Below are 20,876 nucleotides of genomic sequence, written 5' to 3'. Positions count from 1 at the left end.
CCTCTTAATTTGTTTATGTATTTACCTTGAAATGAAATAAAATCTTTGATATATTTTAGTTAATCAACATACTCATATCTATCATTTTTTCATGTAGGTGATGTTTTTTATATTTTTTATTTCATTATAAATAAATGAACATACTATTAAATTTCTGAAAAAACAGTAAACGTTGTTTTGCTATCCATACTTATTTTTGGTATATTTACTTTGGGTTGAGTAAGGAATGCATTTGGGTAGAATAACGAAATTATGTAATGGGTTGAGCTAGGAATACTAATTTGGGATGAGTGAAGAAATGGGTTGAGTTGTCATGGGTCGAATACGGAATAACCCGATATATCGTATCTAATCGTTGGAAAGTCACTTTTCGATTATCGCAGCGGTGGATTAATTTGGATAACGACGGTTTATTAGATCATAGCTTAATTTGTAATTAAAATGTGCAATGTGACATTATTATGGTGTTTCGGAAGTGAAATCAATTTTTGTGTCGAGGTTATGTGATTTTAATTAAGTGAATGGTGTGTTTGGTTCGGTATTTTATACATTGTCTACAGGCACTAAAATTGAAGAACTTATTGGTTAAAGTACTCTACACAAATTCACTAACTCTAAGAAAAAATCCTAAATACATAATTGACATTATTTTACACTTTGATAATGAAATCAGACTCAAAATCAATCAACAATTCGTTTACCTATACTGGAAAAGAGGTTTTAATAAGCATGCCAACATAAAAATACAAATATCACAGTTTTGGACGTTCACAAGTTCACAGACCATGCACATCATCATATTAGCATGCAAAACAATAGTCTACTATCACACTACGTCACATCCGAAAATAGACGCACACATTGAAGATTCTGCGCGTTGATAACAACCATTAACATACAGCTAATTGTCAAACTACATAATTAGTTCACTTGCTACAACTAACTCAATGCAAATTAGTTGGGATACCAAAAAAATAAAAATTGCTTACAGCGACTCAAAAAAGTTCATCTGATCTATGGGGTTGGTACTGGTGGAAGGGGAAACAAAATAAAAACAAATTAATAATCGGAAAATAAAAATAACTTAGTTACACTGTTACGGAAAGGGGAACGGGGTGTAACTAAAACCCAACACCTTCAAAAAAATCCTGAAAATAAAAGCAAAGCTAAAAATAAATGGAAAATCATCTACTTAAAGAGCGCTAGAACAAAATCATTTTAGTCAATCTCATAATAGCCTTGATTTTGACTAAAACAGTTTCGTTTTCAACAATTCTTCAGCGTGCTAAATCAAATTGAACCCTGAGTTGGTGGTATTAGAGTTCAACAATATAGGGCACACATTATTAGGTCAAATGGCCCTCTCTATGAATCATAATAGGTCTTGCCTACTGAATTGGCTCAGATGTACAATCGCCAGCAGAGCAGAATAAACATTTCTATGGCAAAATCACTCCTGTTACGGTCACTTAAGGTGCCTTATTGTAGGTTGATGTGTCTAGACAGCATCTTGAGTGTAGCTAATATGAGAATTCCTTTTAGCGTTTATATACTTCATTATGTCATTTATTTGGACCGTCAATTAATTGTAAATATTAAAATATAAATCAGGATTTCTGTGTATTTGTGGACTTTCTTCCCAGCAGATGGTAGCGTTAGTAAATACAAATGCCCTTGAACTCGCGATAACAACTTTAATTGACGGATAAACAAGTCTTGAGATCAATTAGCTCTCTGGTCTTTACCTTGTCATTGAAGTAAGATAGTAACATACTGAGATTATTCAATTAGAATATTTTTAACTAGCTGGCCCGGCGAACTTTGTTCCGCCTTAATGGCAATAAATAAGCAGACTTTTTTTTTAATTTCGAACGGGATAAAAAGTATCCTATGTCCTTCTCCTGGCTCTAAACTACCTCCCTGACAATTTTCAGCTAAATCGGTTCAGCCGTTCTTGAGTTATAAGTGGTGTAACTAACACGACTTTCTTTTATATATATAGATAGCGGCCGCCCGCGACTTCGTACGCGTGGACCTCGTTTTACTCCATTAGGGGTGGAGTTTCGTAAAATCCGCTCTTAGCATCTATAGCGCATACATTTTAAATTTCAACTCTCTTACTTTAAACACATAGGACTTTCATAATATAAACTTCCAACCCTCCTTTTATCTCCTTAGCCCCCGTAGTTGATTTCTAATGATACATTTTCAGTATATGTACCACCACCACCACCACCATTTCAGCCATAGGACGTCCACTGCTGAACATAGGCCTCCCCCAATGCTTTCCATGTTGATCGATTGGAAGCGGCCTGCGTCCAGCGCTTCCCTGCTACCTTTACGATGTCGTCGGTCCACCTTGTAGGTGGAAGTCCCACGCTACGTTTTCCGGTACGCGGCCTCCATTCCAGAACCATTCTGCCCCATCGGCCATCAGTTCTGCGTACTATGTGAACTGCCCATTGCCACTTCAGCTTGCTAATCCGTCGGGCTATGTCAGCGACTTTGGTTCGTTTACGGATCTCCTCATTTCTGATTCGATCTCGCAAAGAAACACCAAGCATAGCCCTCTCCATAGCACGCTGTGCAACTGAGCTTCTGTATAAGGCCTATAGTGAGAGGCCACGTTTCCGAGCCATAAGTGTTATCACTGGTAACACACATTGGTTATACACTCTAGTCTTCAGGCATTGAGGTATTTTGGACGAAAAGATGTTGCGTAGTTTCCCGAACGCTGCCCAGCCGAGTTAGATTCGACGATTGACCTCCTTCTCGAAATTGGACCTACCTAGCTGGATCGTTTGTCCGAGGTAGACATACCTATTACCTACTTGTCGACAATCTCGAGAATTGAGCTCCCAACTGAAACTGGGTAGGGCGCAACATGGACATTCGGCATAAGCTTCGTTTTGTCCATGTTCATCCTCAGGCCTACCTGTTGGGAAAATCGATTAAGGTCTTCGAGCATTGTGCCAAGATCTTCCAACGATTCTGCCATGACCACAATATCGTCGGCAAACCGATGTGTACACAGTACCACAGTGTACCGAACAGTATATGTACACCTCCACAATATCTAGAGATCATAGTGAGCATACACTTTAACTTTCAAGTCTCTTACTTTAAAAACCGAGGACTGCAATACAAACTTCTAACCCCCTTTTTAACTCCCATAAGGGTTGAATTTTGCAAAATTTCGTCTTAGTGACTACCTACGTTCTAAAAGGAGGTGTATTCCACTTTTGAGCCAAGTGGACTCTAGTTAAATTATTATTTTAGTGTCCTTTGATCATCTACAAACAAATCACATCTCCTCTGAATAGTCACATGTTGAATTGTTGTACTACATATTTTGTTTTGTAACATTTTTGATATTTTCTAAAAACCGCAATAAACAAATTGGACATGTATGTGACAATTCAGAGGTATGATTTATTTATAGGTGATCAAAGAACACTAAAAAAATAATTTAACTGGAGTCCACTTTGATCATCTTGGTGATCAAAGCCAGGTGGAATAGACCATTAAACCCTGAGAACTCTTTTGAGACTTGTAGTTTCTGAGACTTCGTAATGAGTGAGTGAGTCACTTAGTCATTCAATGACCTTTCTTTCTACTAAAATTATACGTACCTATAGTAATTATCATTAAAATCAAATAAGTAAGTACCTACCAACCTAAGTAATTAAAATAAAGACCCTACCAAAAAATTAACAAATTACATACAGAAAATAAAAACGAAGTAATTCTTATCCTATTTAACTACAATCGCCCACGCGCCCATCCCATTTGTCCGCCGCTGAACCGTACCCTAATATTCATCTCGGTAGATGGCGGCACATAGTAAGAATTTGCAAGGAAGTTTGTAAAAAGTCACTAATTAACACTTTGATTTGCTCGTTTAAACATTCAAATAGGTACATACAGTGAATGCTCCAGTTACATAAAATATCTTTATTTATTAAATTTTCAATATTATTTACGAACAGCGCTATTCATAGTACATGTAATATTTAGTTACTAATTTACTAATGATGTCGATAGATGGCGTTTGACAGCTTTGCCTTCATGAATATTTACGTACCTCAAAACCGTTCTTGTCAGGCGCAAGAAGATTTTAACCAATGACGATAGATGGCGCTTTTCCACGTCTTATGAAAATCCCAAATATTTTACGGGACCCTATTTTTTTTCAAAATAAAATTTAGCCTATGTTACTCGTGAGTTATGTAGCTTTCGAATGGTGAAAGAATTTTTAAAATCGGTCCAGTAGTTTTTGAGCCTATCCATTACAACTAAACAAACAAACAAACAAACAAACAAACAAAGTTTTCCTCTTTATAATATTAGTGTAGATTTATCTGCTGTGCACTGGCAGCATTACATTACCTACACCGAACAATGGTTTTTGAAAGGGTGGATACTTAATTCAACATTGATCAGTGTGGTCGGTCTAGCACGAAAGTGAATAAGGTTCAAGAGATTCAAAAAATATACTATGATTCTACCATCTGCTAAGAAAAATCGTCATAAAACTTGTACGGTTCGACAAAAGATAAATCTATTTAAAAAAAAAATCAAATCTAGCCACCTATTCAGCATTACATTTAAAAAAGAAAGAGAATCGTTCGCGAAATGACCACTGAACACCGATAAAGGCGCATACACACCTGCGCGCAGCCCAGAAGAATCCCGCCGAATCTAGCGGCTCGAGCAAGCGGGGGGTGGACGAGCCGAACGCGAATGCAGGCCGGGGCGCGGAGCGGGCGGCGCGCGCTCGCTCCAAACGCTCGGTTCGGTCGCGCTCTCTCTGTAAGAGCGCTTCGCGTCTGGATATGGATGCCTCCCATATTGCCCGTTTTCTTTCTTCCACCTGGAACAAGTTGGTGATGTCGGTTAAAATGCTGTGCAGTTTGTTATATAGCCCAATTTTTATCTTTTAATCTTAAGGACAAAACACACTTATCAACCCAGAAACGGATCGTAACCGTATCAACTCCAGGTCAGTATTCTTTGTATGAAACTCGGTACTGCAACGCACACTTATCTGCACCTCGCGGTTGACAGCGCGGTGAAACGCGATACGGTGTTGATCCCTTTCCGGGTGTATAGGTGTGTTTTGACCTTTAACGTACTTTTCAACTTCTACTGCCAGTGGGACAACTACTATCAACTGTAAATGGAACTACTGAGATTAATTCTATGGTCAAAATGTATCTGGTCTTAAAGATGACTATGATTACACCTAGTATTTGAAAACATACTCTTTATTATCTAGCTAACGTTAGCACGTATGACGCTGAAACTTCAGTTATTGACCAATACAGATAAATATAATAATATGGTTTGGATATGTTGAAGAAATTGGATGTTGATTTTTTCGCAGATGTTGACAGGTAAATAGCTAAAACAATAACGTATGATCGGTCTAAAAAACTTATTTCAGGGTAAGACGAGTTATTCAGACTGATACGAAGATAGAAATCATTAGAAAATATTTTTTGTAACATTATAATTACTCCTGGGAAGTCACAAGTCATATTACGACCTTCTATACAATTCGTCAAAATAATGTTTTTTTAGAAACCAAGTAAAATTATGACGTATCTGATGTATCTGATCTGATTATAGCAGACGCGTTGTTTTTTTTTGCTGATTTGCACGAACATTTTCTTGAATATAGGAAACATTTTAAGAAAACGTTTTACCTTGAGAGAAAAACTAAGTAAATTAAAAAAACTGCTGCACATTTCATTACAAGTTGGTTTCAAAACTATGGAGAATTTAGGTTTCCGCTTTGATAAAATAACCGGTTTCTGTACAAATTATTTCTAGAATTTTCAGACTGAAACCTATCACGGAAACGACTTCATTACTTACTTGAATACACAAACATCGTAAATTGCATACATTATCAAAATAATATTGTTATTCTATTAGTAGCAATTCCTGATATCGTACTTGAAGATAACGAGGTTTATCTACATACATACTTGTTACAACAATACACAGTTTTTCACTAAATATATTAGAATAGACAATAGCACTAGGAGTTACATAAGAACCTAAGATGATGTCGAAAGACACTTACTGCAAAAGTAACATGTTTACTCATTTTATTCACATAAAAACAACAAAACGATCACTCCACATCACCATTTCGTATCAACTGAGGGATTTCACGAAATGATTAACGTGTTATCATCGAACAAAGCGGCTGAAACACTGAATAATGCATGATTCAAGGTAATGTAACATGTGTTTTTTGACATCACCAAATTCGTTAAGCTAACCAGTGGTTTCAGGCGAATAGTCTTTACAATTATTGTAACAGACTGAGTAAATATTGCGTATCTACTGAAATGTAAAGTCGAATTTTGCAATGGGAGCTACGACACAACTATCAGCTGACTATACGAATTGCACTTAGAATCGTCATCATGATAAAAATAAATGTTAATTCTTTCGTTTGCGAAATCTTAGGTCATCACGAAGGACTACCACGAAATAACGAGGCGCCAGAAGTATTAGCCTCACAAAGAAATATCCATTATTAGCCTTTTGTCTCCCACCTCCTTTCAACATAATGGACCTTCGAGCCGAGTATTAAGTTACTTTGGCGGTTAAGTGGAGATAGAATAATAGCGCTCTATAATAAAATTGGTGCAATTCGTGAATCGAGACGATTAATTAATGAAAGTAACAGTGACCGCTCGTTTCGGAGTTATTGAAGAGTAAAATGACGATGATTCGTGTTCACCCTCGAGCCGAATATTGCTCGTATTCGGTCACATAAGACCTCGCCCTCGTCTCGTGTACTTGACGTAGACCCGCTTGTCGTGCGACGTCTATGCGAGGAAATACTTTATCTAGAAAGGGTGTGGACTGCAAAACAACTGAATGCAATGCATGTAAAAAGAAAAGTTGATGGCGCCGATAAACTAGACACATTTCAAGCGAACGACGTATTATTAAGTAAGTAAATAAACTAATTATAAGCTAATTACGAATATTATAAAGATGTTGTTCGTATGAAATGTGTGTATCGATCGTAATTTACGAATGCTGGATTGGAGAGTGCATTTACATCGGAGGTAATTCACCTCGTCCGTCTAGACCGCTGGAGGCCTGACGTCATGGTTATACTATTTGATTTACTTTTTGTAGTTAATTGTCACCTTGTGCTGCGTGTGCTGTGAACTGCTGTGCTGATATTACCGTTACAAAGTTTTAATTTGTCTTTTATCTGTTAAGTCAAATCTGATTTGGTTAAAACAAAATTACTCGAAGGCATTGAATCATATTTTTCATCTTAGTACCAGTTTACGATATTGTTTATGACTCTACATAAATCTCAATTTAAAATAGATTCACTTTCATGTTTTTTCGAGAATTTATACACCACTAAATTTTTATCACCGAAAAAATTTTAACAGGTTATGTAGAAACGTGTGGAATATTGAAAGCAAAAGAAAAAGAAATGGTTTTCATGAAGTTAATTTTTTTATTAAATTTTCGTTAGTCCGTATTTTACGCGTCACAGCTGGGTCACTCCGCTGCTCGCTAGAGTAGTCGTACGCGCTCGCACGTTGCATCGATCTGTCTGTCTCGCTCACGCCTCGACCACGCTTCCAGTGTTATTATTACATACTTAGCTAACTTAGACCATTTTTAATTCTAATAAGTGTTACATAATCGTACTTAAATAGTGCTAGCGACGCGTGTGTCAATAAATTACCAATTTTAGGAGGATATTTTGAGTCACTTTATTTTACTCTTTTTTTGCACAAATGGGATCAGTATCAATAACTCATTACCCAGAATTTTTTTTTCGGTGATTAAAATTTTGTGGTGTATAGTCGCACCTCTGCAATGGAAAACGCATTAGCCAAGAATATAAAATTCCTGCATTTGACAGATCCAAGCAATTTCAATATCTCTTGAAATCCAACGTGATTTCACTGCGAATTCCGATAGAGGTTTCCGCCAAACATTTGCAACATGCTTTCCACCAAACCAAACCATTGCTAGAGTAAATAGCATACGTCTTATATTCAACGCACTAAGGTTAGAAATTGTCTAAATGTTTCAGGTTAGATGTACACAGATAACTGTCAGTCTAGATTTGATACGGCCTAGTCCAGACATTCCAGCGGTAGATTAATGTTCGATGACACATTCCTTAACAGTATGGTTTCTAAAAATAACCATCAGACTTTGATCTTAAAAGACAATACAAAATATTTTGCAAACGATCTCTTACTTCATCTCTGAGAATAAATTCAACTATTTCAACGACAAAAGTTTGGACAGAATTTTAGAAATGAAAATATGTGTTTGCTCTATGAATAATTTGCAATGTATTAGCAACGCGTGAGGAAATGACATCAATGTAAACGGAATGCATGAAGATGAGACAGAAAATGAAACAACTACAACAATAGTGGAAAAAACACTAGCCGCTTGAAATGAAGCAGACGTCGGATTCACGCCAGACGGATTAATCGCGCGGTGATGTCAAACGTAGGAAATGGACATTTTTGCGACACTCCAACACGTTACTGCTGAGCTATGCCAAGTGTGTCAATGGCAAATTTCTCTGTCATAAAGCAACATTATTACTCGTATTTTTTGAACTCATCATTCATACTCGACTTTAGATGAATGAGCGGAGATAAAATCAACTATTTATAGAATTTGTTTCATCCAATTAGATATTTGTGTTTTATTGAGGAAGAGCGGTTTAAACATCGGTTTTCAACTTGTTTGTAACATTGAATACAATATTTTCAACGTTTGCTAATGCTTCTAGTATTATCTAGTATTCGTCTAGTACCCATAGTACAAGCTTTGCTTAGTTTGGGACTAGAGGCGCAGTGTAAAATGTCCAAAGATATTTATTTATTTATTTATTTATTCTTTTAGGATATTGTTAGTAAATTCGTAAACTAATGCGTATGTTTAGATGATATTTTAACATAATCTGTATCCTTTCAATGTCATAATTATCTCTCAACGGTCTCAGTTTAAATGAAAGACACGTAGAATATGCATTTGAAGTTAATTTCACGAGAAATTATACGACATAATCATTTTCGTTCTCTAAACAATTACAGTGCGTCTCGTAGGTTTAAAGTATGAATGAAAATAACAATCTTGTTTGAAATCTTATCTCAGCTAGATCTCTATAATTAATAATGGACTTTTGCAATTTATACCGGATTAATTGTCAGTTTTGGAACTATAAATAGCGGTTCAAAAAAAACTACTTACACTGGACTGTTCGTTATATGGACGAAATTTCATATCTCCCGACTATCAACACTCAGTACCCAAACTAAACTTGCACAAGTTCTCACAAATGCACAAAATACAAATCCGACAGCCGTCACTAAGCCAGACCGTACCAAACCACCGTTCACTATAGACAAAGCCAAACTCAATGGGGCACAGAGCGTTAAGCGGAAAGCAGCATGGTTCGGCATGCATAGTCCTGAAGGAAGTGGTCGCTGTTATTTTTGTCGCAGCTCCTTAACGCACGGCTTGGGTTAATTTTAAATATTTTTGATCCACTACAACGGAGTGTGGTGCGCTTTAAGTCATCAATGCACGTATAAACGCTCGGGATGTTTAATCTTTTGACGCGGGTAAAAGAGCACGAACGGAATTTTCGGGTTTGATTTAAGCTTGTGATATCGTAAGCTTTTAAGTCCGAAGCTTGTTATTGTATTGATTATGGCCAAAGTTTACACAGCAAAAATTTCAGATCGTGAAAGCTTTTTGTATTGACTAAGTGCAAAACTCTGTAAGTCGTTAAGAGTTTGAGATATTAAAGTATATCTGGTGAATTTTAATCTCATCAAGCAGGTAGAGCTAAAATAAATTTGAATCAAAATCAGGAATAGCATTTTCACCAGTATGACTAAAATGAGAGCAAATATACCTACTTATAAAACGAGACTTAGTAGGTACTTTTAGAAGTATTGTATTGCTACATTTAGGTGATCTTGAAAAGACTAACTTGCACTAAATGCAGTCTCTTTGTTTGGAACAAGTGCCTTGACCTAAAAACCTCATAAGCGATACACCGACGGCACCAAAAGCAGTGACCTAAGGCAAATGCCTTTAGAGGAGCAAGTTAAAATTAGTTCTGCCGCTAATTACAGTTTTCGTAAATAGGATCACTTTTAATAGCAATACTTTAGCAATTGAGTACATTTTAATGTAATGAATATGAAATCATGATCAAAGGAAGGAAAATTAGTTAAGGAAATTGAGAACGTTCTCGTATTGGTATTGATTATGCATGTTTGCATAATAAACAGTATTGAACATAGCTATCCAATTAAAACTGAAGTCAAAATATTTACGATTGGCACACAAGCCGGGCCGTTGCCGAAAGAAAAAATCAAGAATCATTAAAAACACATGTTATTGGAATAATTACAGCAATTTAGAAAATCATAAACTTAGAAGAGAACAAAAAACATCCTGCGCACGCACATTCCTCATTCCAACGAGTGACCTCATAATTGACAAAGACGTTATGTAACACTGACCGGGTCACCTGGCACAATGTGTACTACGCTCGGTTCAAATTGAACATTGATTGGCCTAAAAATAGAATATAAATACGGATCCGGGGCGGCAAATGGTGGATTACCGCAACTATTTAAATACTCCTACGGCCATCTCTGCTCTGAGTAAAGTGTCAAGTACGCGCAGACGCATAATCACGACGAAATTAAGCACTGACAAGACTGACGCAGTAGAAATCGGGAAGTAACTACTTTGAACTTTACACGGAGATCGTGAAAGAGACGTAAACATTTAAAACTCGATCGTTGACGCTACATCCAAGTGTTCAGTCAATATTACAATTTTAGCAATCAGACTAGCACTCTATTTCTTATTCTTGATTTTGACTCGCATACAGTCAGCGTCAAATAGTTCGCAACGCTCAAAGTAATCAAACAGTTCCCAACACGTCTCTATTACAATTGTAATAAGATTGTGTTGTCAACTTTGTGGCTCCCTTGGGTGTCACGAACTATTTGAAGATGACTGTACAACATGCTTCATTAGCAATACGCGTAAGTGGCTAAGCCAATAGATCGATCCCATTACAATTACTCCAAAAAACTAGACCCAACGACGCCTCAAGCCCACTCTAGCGATGACTAATAAGATCATTATAAAAACCTGCAAATGAATCAATAATACAAATACAGGTTTGACTCTTGAATGAACGCGTGATGTTGAAACGCACATTGGAAGCTACGAAACTGGTATAAGAAACACGAATAATGATTTCAATAATAACTTTAGCACTATTAAAACCAATAATGATCACGTAAATCCTCAGCAGTAAACACCAATTTTAAAGGAGGCTCGACAAGCATCTAATGGTGTTAGGTATTATGTGTAAACGATTCATCATACATCTGCTAATTTTGTTTTATGGCAAGAATTTCATGATCTAGATAAAATATTACATTCATAATCTTTACTTTTAGAAACCGACGATCTGGTGAAGGTCGCGGGAAGTAGGTGTATGGATGCGGGCTACGCAGGACCGGTCGTTATGGAAAGGCCTTTGTTCAGCAAGGGACGTCATTTGGCTGAAACGATACTTTTAGAAAAGTCAGCAAATACATTGCTCTGTTTCTTTGTTGAAATCGTATTGACGTTGACCGCAAAAGGCCTTGCCAAGGTTGTTCGGACTACGTAGGTATGCTAAAGAATTCTGCTCTATCTTTCGGCATTGAAATGCATTTGAGTAAATGAGTACTTTTATAAATGTAGGTACCGAATCCAAGCGATTACATTTAAGGAAATCAATTAATTTTCTAAATATAAATAATTGCATCTAGGAAATAATTTGGGCAAAAGTTAAAAATACTTGCGGCACTTTTTTGAGTCATGCATGATTATAATTGCTTTGTAACAGTACATATATTTGGAATTCCAGAAACATTTAAAATATCTAACGATAGCAAAGGATGATGGGCATATTGGGCGTTAAACCAACAGAAACAAAAAGTATACTAAATTAAAGCTTAATACTAGTACTTCATTTCATAGTATGACAACAATCCTGAAATACGCGGGGATACGGAGATAGAGGTCGTTGAATATGCAAAGTTTCCATAGTATTTCACATCACATTAGGGTAATAAAAATAGTATTAGGTCAATTACATTGCTTTTATCGATCATATTGAAGTATTAAATTAGTATTTAAGTATTGAATCATGTCTTACTATCGATTCTGTCGATTTAGTAAGTATGTATACCGAATAAATCATAATCGATTATTCGATTGCAATAATCGATTATATTGCTGAAAATAAGGAATTGAATTAACAATCAAATGATAGTAATGATGGTAATCAATAAAATCGATTAATCGAATTGTTAATCGTTAAATCGTTATTTGGCAATATCGATTAATAATCGATCCATGATCGATTATGCGACAACACTACAACTTAACTGGTAGAAATCCCATTGAAACATGACTGTGTTCATGTCATTTCTCTAAATGGTACCTAGGTATGGTCCTACGCTTATAATGCAGAACATGGTTTAAATATACCATTTGTTGGCCCCACTCCTGAACTGCTGGACATAATAGTGGAAAAATAACTTAATATATTTAAAATGTAAGTAGATAAGTAAGTATATTAATTAGTAATATTTTTTATTTGCGCAATAAAGCACCTATTACTATTACACATTATGTCAATTTCCAAGCAAACCCGGGAGTTTTTGGTAGTTATTTATATGAAAATATTTTTCTGATATTAAGTCCTAACAAATAATAGTAGTTAAATTTCTGTTGGTTTTACGCCCAGATTCCATAGAAAAGTGCCCATCATCCTTTTGGCGTAATCTAGCAAACGACATTACAATAGGCAATGCGTGGTAGTGACATCATCTCGACGAGGACGAGTTATGTAACACCTACGTCATACACATTGAATTCGCAGGGAAATGGCGTTTACGAGGCAATCACGAATACTTTTGTGTACGGGAAAACTATTGGAGATTTCAAGGAAACTTCGCAATTGAACTGAGAAACGAAGTTTTATTTTCGCTTTAAACAAGAATCTTTAAGACTGCTGGTAACGATAAAGTTTTAGCTGTGTTCGCTGCTAAATTTTTGTTGAACTTAAAAATGTTAACACGACGTAAATTGTTTTAAGACCTCGAGTATTTTACAAATTAGCAAAAGATCTTTATCGTGGAAGTTAAAACATCGTTGTAATATCGACTGAGTCAGAATAATCAGCCAGATTGCCAGATACAAATTGGTCGGTGATTGCCAGCTTCAGACCACGGACTCCCAATTAAAATTATTCAAATTGCAGCAACAATAGGAAGAAAATTTAAATCTGCTATTCCAATTTTGGTGAATCTTGGAAATTTTGCTGAATTGGGGGTAAAAAACGTAAACAAAGATTAAAGTGCTGGCAAAAACTTACTATACATAGATGCACATAACGTGCTAATTGACGTGCGTAATCGAGAAGTTCTAATTAATCTCGGACGATAGCGCAACATGCGATTTCAACACGCCTCTAGATGTGGAGAAAGGAGTTTAGGGAATGAAATTTTTAACAAGATTTTTCTACTACTAATTGCCGCGATTGATCGTAAAAAATATCTTTTCTAATAGAACAATCTGTTCCAGTATGACTAAGTATTTATCCGAAATGAACCAGTTAGCTCCAAATATTTGTAAAATCGTTTCTAGTCAAATCAAATCTTTAAATCTAATTATTCTAAATACACGAAATTGCATCCAAAGGATTGTGGAAGTCAGCAATATTGTTACACAAGATATTCAATTACGTCAAGTAACTAGAGCTAGCTATGTGCTTCCTACGAATTATCTCGTTGCACAAATAAATGCACCGATTGTTGCTTGGCCTATAGAAAATTACGAACTGTCAGAGTCGGAACTATTATTGAACCTTCGGCTTGTGACACCTGTCCACCACTCTGCCTTCTTCTCGAAGTCCTTTACAGTGCAGGCTACTCGCCTTTGGAACTCGTTGCCACAAGATGTCAGAGAGTCGGAAACGAGGACATCATTTAAAATGAGAGTACGTAAACACCTTTCCACATGATTGCGTAATATTGTTTATTTATTTATCACATATTATATGGTATTATATGTTAATTATATTTATTTATATTATATGTTTGTATGTATCTGTATATATGTATGTATATGTATGTATGTATGTAGGTATATGTAGGTATCTTAAATATTATATGAATTAAAAATTTAACTTCAATTTTAACTTCTACCCTTCTACCTCTACCTTCGCACACACAGCTTTCTGCATAACCCAGGGGTCGACTGGCTGAGAATGCTTAAATAGCATTAAGTCCACCTTTTGTACTATTTTATTGTGCAATAAAGTTTTATAATAATAATAATAACCTTCAACTCCCAACACCCAACAGGTAGCACCTTGAGTCGGTGTTTATCATAATACCGAAACGGAACGTGTTATTATTTCCCATTCACGTAGATTTGTTTTCGCAATGGACTCTGGGTAATTTCTAATTTTCACCGCCATAACGTCTATTATTTAACTTGGAAGGTGAAAGTCATGGAGCTAGGCGTTAGGTGTCGTTGCTACTAAGATAGCTAGTACTCGTACTTCAATTATAATCGAGTTAGTAGTGACTTACAATAACATCACAGGGAAATTACAAGATTAGCCCGTATTACACAAGTATACTAACAACTCTACGTTTAAGAACATGTACGTTGAATAAAATTATTTGGGTCACCTGCGGGTCCATTTTGCCTTTGTAGATTCTTGAATAACTCTGCAGCAAAGAAGCAAAATCGGATGAGTAAATCAACTACAGTGATTATTTTAATAATGAATTGTCCCTATATTATCAGGTCTATCCAACTTCTCAAGACAGCGTAAGTGAGGAAGAATGGAACCATGATATTGCATGTTTTTGATATGAATTTACTACTTATTTATGATAAAAGGTGGTACCATTTTTTTATCTTCAGTTATAGGATTGCAAACTGCAATGAATCACGGGGTATTAGTTTTTTGTAAGTGCATACAGAAGATCCAGTGAAACATTATCTTGCAATATAGTTCATAATAGCTTCTACATAAGATAGCATCGACTGTACATAAAGTTTGGTATCTATTATTAGCAGCCTCAGTCTGCCTCAAGAAGAGGCTGCTCGGCTTGAGGCCACGTTGCGGTTCGAAAATCTGGCTGTGTTGCCTTTTAAAAAAAAATGGTTCTTCTCAAGGTTGAGGTGAGGCAGCGTCTCCACTTCGCGAGACCGAGGCGAGGCTGCCTCTAGTGAATTCTACTTAAGATGTTACACATTATGGACCCTGTTAGGCACACAGTACAGCTGCATTTACCTGGACTTTCCTATCGTCATGCGCGCTGCTCCGTCTGGCGAAAGCGCGCATGTCTCCTGAACCTGATACCTTTGAGATACATTTGTCAAAAGCGTTCCACTAATTATGGATCCTGTTATGCACACAATAGAGTACATTACCTGGAATCTCCTATCGTCATCCTTAGCGAGCTGCTTCAACTAGCGGCAGCGCGTAAGTGTCCAGATACTCCCTAACAGCGCTTTGAGACACAAATGGGAAATGCTGAGATACTATTTTTTTAACCACAACGAGGAAGCTCTTGACCTGTGTCTCACCTGATGGTAAGTGATGATCAGGCCGAAGTTGGAAGCAAGCTTCGCCCAGAATCCTCAACCACAGAGGAACTGGCTATCATATCTCTTCTATTACATCGAATGTGCGACTAATTATAGACCCTGCTGGATCGTAATACAGTTGCATTTACCTGGACTCTCCTATCGTCATCCTTAGCGCGCTGCTCCGCCTGGCGACAGCGCGCAAGTCTCCTAATAGGGAGGAGTATTAGGAGACTTCAAGATAAATACTTGGCAAAGGCAGTGAAGTTGCCTGCTTCATGTTTTTGTTACATCGAATGTGCGACTAATTATAGACCCTGCTAGACCCACAATAAAGTAGCATTTACCTGGACTCTCCTATCGTCATCCTTAGCGCGCTGCTCCGCCTGGCGACAGCGCGCAAGTCTCCTAATAGGTAGGAGTATTAGGAGACTTCAAGATAAATACTTGGCAAAGGCAGTGAAGTTGCCTGCTTCATGTTTTTGTTACATCGAATGTGCAACTAATTAAAGACCCTGCTGGACCCACAATAAAGTACATTTACCTGGACTCTCCTATCGTCATGCGCAAGTGTCCTAAATGTCCTGATACTCCCTAGTCCCTACCAGCGCTTCGAGACAAAGGCTGCGAATTTGCCTATTTTTCATGTGTCGTATGTGCGAGTGCGACTAATTATGTGGGTGCACACAATAGAGTAAATTTACGTCATTTACCTGGACTCTCCTATCGTCATCCTTAGCGCGCTGCTCAGCCTGGCGGCGGCGGCGCTCCTCGTCGCGCTTCTCGCGCTGCGCCTGCGCGGCGGCCGCGTGCGCGCGCAGCTCGTCCAGCCGCTTGCGCTGCTCGGCCTCGTGCCGCTCGCGGGCTAGTCTCCTATACTCCCTACCAGAGCGCTTCGAGACAAAAAATTCGCTGCTCCGCCTGGTGACAGCGCGCGAGTCTCCTGATACTCCCTATCAGCTCTTTGAGACAAAAATTTGGTAAACGCTGAGAATTGGCCTACTTCATCTCTTTGTTACATCGAATGTGCGACAAATTTTTCACCCTTTTATGCACACAATATTGTACATTACCTGGACTGTCCGATCGTGGAGTAGCGCGCATGTCTCCAGTTACTACCTATGTGCACTTCAAGATAATCATTTAGCAAGTGCAGCTGAGACTGCCTGCAAATGTGCGACTAATAATAGACCCTGCTAGACCCACAATACAGCTGCATTTACCTGGACTCTCTTATCGTCATTCTTTGCGCGCTTCTTCGTCTGGCGGCGGCGCACAAGTGTCTTAATACTCCCTATCAGTATCAGCGCTTCGAGAGAAACATTTGGCAAAGGCCGAGAAGTTTCCTGCTTCATGTCTTTGTTACATCGATTATGCGACTAATTGTAGTAGACCCTACTGGATCGTAATACAGTAGCATTTACCTGTACTCTCCTATCGTCATCCTTAGCGCGCTGCTCGGCCTGGCGGCGGCGGCGCTCCTCGTCGCGCTTCTCGCGCTGCGCCTGCGCGGCGGCCGCGTGCGCGCGCAGCTCGTCCAGCCGCTTGCGCTGCTCGGCCTCGCGCCGCTCGCGGGCTAGTCTCGCTCGGTCTATGGCATCTGCTGTCGCTGGAAGGAGAGCGAGAGTTAGGAAAAGGCACGCAACTATGACATAATTATATTATCATTTTCAGAAGTAACGAAATTCCAAAGTACCACTCTCACTACCATACCACAGAATAACAATTGGTTTGATAGACCGTTTTCACCATCAATCCCTAATTTTTAAGTGACCCCTACACATAACAGCAATTTTGTTTATCTAGGGATCAATTAAAAATTAGGGATTGATGATGAAAATGGGCATAAGATACTTATGAAGGGTTAGGAATTATTAAGCGATTTGCAAGATCTTTAATCTGTTCTTTTGAGAACTAAAATGAGAGAGGATCACAGGATTTTGTGTGTATTGATAAAAAAAAATGTCAGATGTACTAAGGAAATTTTAAATGACAACTTCAACAGCATTTAAAGTGTATTTAATAAACGGTCGTGGCACCCAAACTAATTTGTTTCACAAATCTAACGCTATGGACCATTAATCGGTTCAACCAATGTAAGGCAAGTTTGCACTCTCCACGGTCAAAAAAAGTATCAGCATAACATCAATAGCTTTCTTCTAATAATAGGCGTTAGGTATTTCAGCCTTAATGTTTTATACCAAACAATACACTGCCGATTATTCATTGCTCAACTGATGAATGATCAACGTCACGGAAGAAACGCACTTGAAATTCTGCGTTGAAGTAAACGAACTATAAATTCAGAACAAGATGAATTAATATACCATATTGATATCTAAATTGACAGGCTGCACACGTGAACAAGACAAATAAACGAACGTTGAAAATATCGGAGTAACAAACACGAATGACAAAACCGAACTTGTTAATCCCAACAACGGTTGATAAATCTCTGACAAGTAAACCCTAACTAGAGAAACGTGGTTTCAAAATGTAGGATTACTCCCAGGTCAAAAAGCTAGATTAGGGAATCAAATGAAGTATTATTCAGTATTCAATTTAGAGACACATTACAGCTACAATAAAATTATGTAGTATAGTATTGATTTCCCAATTGATCTTGCCAATGAGAGGTCAAACGTAATTTGAAACAAGAAAAAATCGACTACCTCTAGCTGATAGAGGTCATAAATCAGATATCGTGACTTCACCCATAAAGGTACCAAAATGTGTCTCATAAACGAGCTTTCTCTGCACATTTGTGTTTCGTGAGCGCCTCTCCACGGTCCATTTCCAGAAAGACGAATCATTAGCCATGGGATCATTGCAGCCACACATGTGAGTGAAAGTTTTGGTTGTTACGATTCGATCCAAGCTCTGACAAATAGATTTAATTGTTCAGGCTCAGATAATGGTGGCTAATCGCTTGTGCACTGAATCAGTTGGGCAGTTCATCATTTTCCTCGACGATATGATTAAAATACTGATTATTGTAAGTGCATCACTCGAGAGAGCCGGATCTTTTGGCTATTTTTTGGTGTTTGCAATGCATTAGGCATTATTTCATATTCGGAAAAGATAAAATGTCTTTTTTCTATGGGACTATATGGAATCGGAATTCTAACGTAAAATTGACAGGAAAAATCAACTTAGAAAGATTGGGGAAAATTCATTCCAGAGCTTCTCAGTTTAAAATATTGAAAGGATACTATATTTTCGGTTGGATCAATATAAACAATTTGGCGCGTCTATAGGTACTTTAAATTTTGATATTTTGAAAATACTTTTAAAGGAAATTGAGTCTTATATGAGGTTACGGAACATAAACACAGTAATAAAGGCGCACCGCAACTACTTCACATGCCAAGCTTTGACCTAATTATTGTTTAACACGTATCATTACACGATGCAGGGTTGTCAGTTTAAATATTCATGTTGAACTAACTATTCATGTTTGGATATTTAAACGAGACCTGTTAAGTACTACAAAGTCTACAAACAGTGGAGTGTGATAAATAAAAAACTATATTAAATAATGTGATATTTTAGCCTATTTCTAGTGAATATTTTCCAAAGATTCATTATAACTAGGTGTCCTTACTCAAGGCGATTACCTACGTCTCCCCAAAAGAATTTATTGGGTCTGAAACTACAGAGCTTGTAGGTGATGTGACAACCCTACCCTCCACGTGGGTTCAACACAGACAGGGGTCCCGATCGATTAATCGATGAATGTCCACAATCGACTCAGATCAATAGACGCGTGTTTAGTAAATAGTCATCGTCATCGCGCAGGAATGTGGCCACTTGTCGGCAATCGACATAGTGGGTCCGGCCTACACTAGGTGTTGCATAATCGTAATATAACCGAGTAAACTCGACGGAGGATTTTATAGGATCGACAACCTTGAAAACAAATTGTTTCGCAATAGAATGGTGTTAAGTGTTAAGCAGCTGTTTGGAGATTAATGACAAGGTTGCGCCTCTGAGATGTTTAATTGCCATTCACCGGTCTTTTTTTCCATCGGACATCTTTTACATATGAGGTAGAGTGAAAGGAGACGTCGCTTTTGACACCAGATGGCAAGAGGTGTGTAATGCTCCAGCTATTAGTAAAAAGCATCAGATGGCAAGAGGTGTGTAATGCTTCAGCTATTAGTAAAAACTAAAAAATACAAACTTAACTTTGATTAAAGTGGGGATTAAGTTCCAATCAAAACAGAATTTTATCTACAGAAACATTTGACGGCGATTGTTAGTTAGCGGAGCTCTATCTTCTGCCTGACCACACTTCAATACTACCTATTTGGATACCACGTCTGTACCTATATCAGCCCTAGGCCCTAGACAAAATAACAATAGTGACAGTGATCATTCCGAAATCTCTTCGCTCTTGCGTTTTTAAGTCCTTGTTATTTCGTTTCGTGAAACGGTTTCGAAATTAAAACCGTCACAAAATGCTTTACTTTGTCTAGGCTCCCTGTCTTTACACAGGCATGCGGAACATCTCATAGGACACGCGTGGCCAAGCCTTTGTAACATCGATTGGCATGTAGTATGGCTGTGGCAAACGATGATTAGTTCCAATGGCCTGTTTGATTTATTACTAAGTCCATGGCGTTAAGTGCGACTAGTGGTAGTTGATTGGTGCTTAGGAAATCCATTTTATTTCGCGAACGTCTTTGTCCTTTATTGGTATTGCTTCAACGAGGATTGGGAAGGTTGGCTTTGAATTGCTTTATGGCTTGGGAGCTTGTTTACTTGCAGATCACAATGTTTCCATTGCGCAGAAGTTCAGGCTAATGAATTTTAACACTTGCTGGTTTAGGAAGTTTTCACATTAATCAATTCCCAACTACGGACCTTTACCATCATGGGGCTTTAAACCAAAATAAACAAAAGACAAAGTAGGTTTGCTAATTATCTTGATGAATCTGTAATCAGTGATCGTAAAAAAGATAGTAAAACTTCACAACTATGTTAAGCTCCTCATTTAGGAGTTGTAATTTTGACAGCTGATCACTGCGCTTGCGTTCGTGCGTTCTATGAAAGTTGTCTAATTGCTAGTCCGTTCATAATTAGATCCAAACATAGATTGTGTCAAATCATTCAGCTTATGCGCAGCGTCTTTGTCTATGTGTCTATGTACGACAGCT

General features: G+C 37.7%; 1 protein-coding gene across 1 annotated transcript in view; it reads right to left on the bottom strand.

Annotated features, from left to right (window-relative positions):
- The window catches only part of LOC135081842 (ensconsin-like), a 57,760-nt gene that overhangs the window by 23,661 nt on the left and 13,223 nt on the right, over positions 1-20,876 (bottom strand). Inside the window, exons 2-5 of the mRNA XM_063976622.1 lie at positions 17,142-17,326; positions 16,431-16,670; positions 4,671-4,873; positions 990-1,028 (exon numbers count right to left, since the gene is read on the bottom strand). Coding sequence (XP_063832692.1) covers positions 990-1,028; positions 4,671-4,873; positions 16,431-16,670; positions 17,142-17,326 — 667 coding nt within the window. The remainder of the gene's footprint in view (positions 1-989; positions 1,029-4,670; positions 4,874-16,430; positions 16,671-17,141; positions 17,327-20,876) is intronic.

Source organism: Ostrinia nubilalis, chromosome 20, assembly GCF_963855985.1.
Source record: "Ostrinia nubilalis chromosome 20, ilOstNubi1.1, whole genome shotgun sequence".
In the NCBI taxonomy this organism is placed as follows: Eukaryota; Metazoa; Arthropoda; class Insecta; order Lepidoptera; family Crambidae; genus Ostrinia; species Ostrinia nubilalis.
Note: the sequence above shows the minus strand (reverse complement) of the source record. Positions and strands in the feature narration are given on the sequence as shown.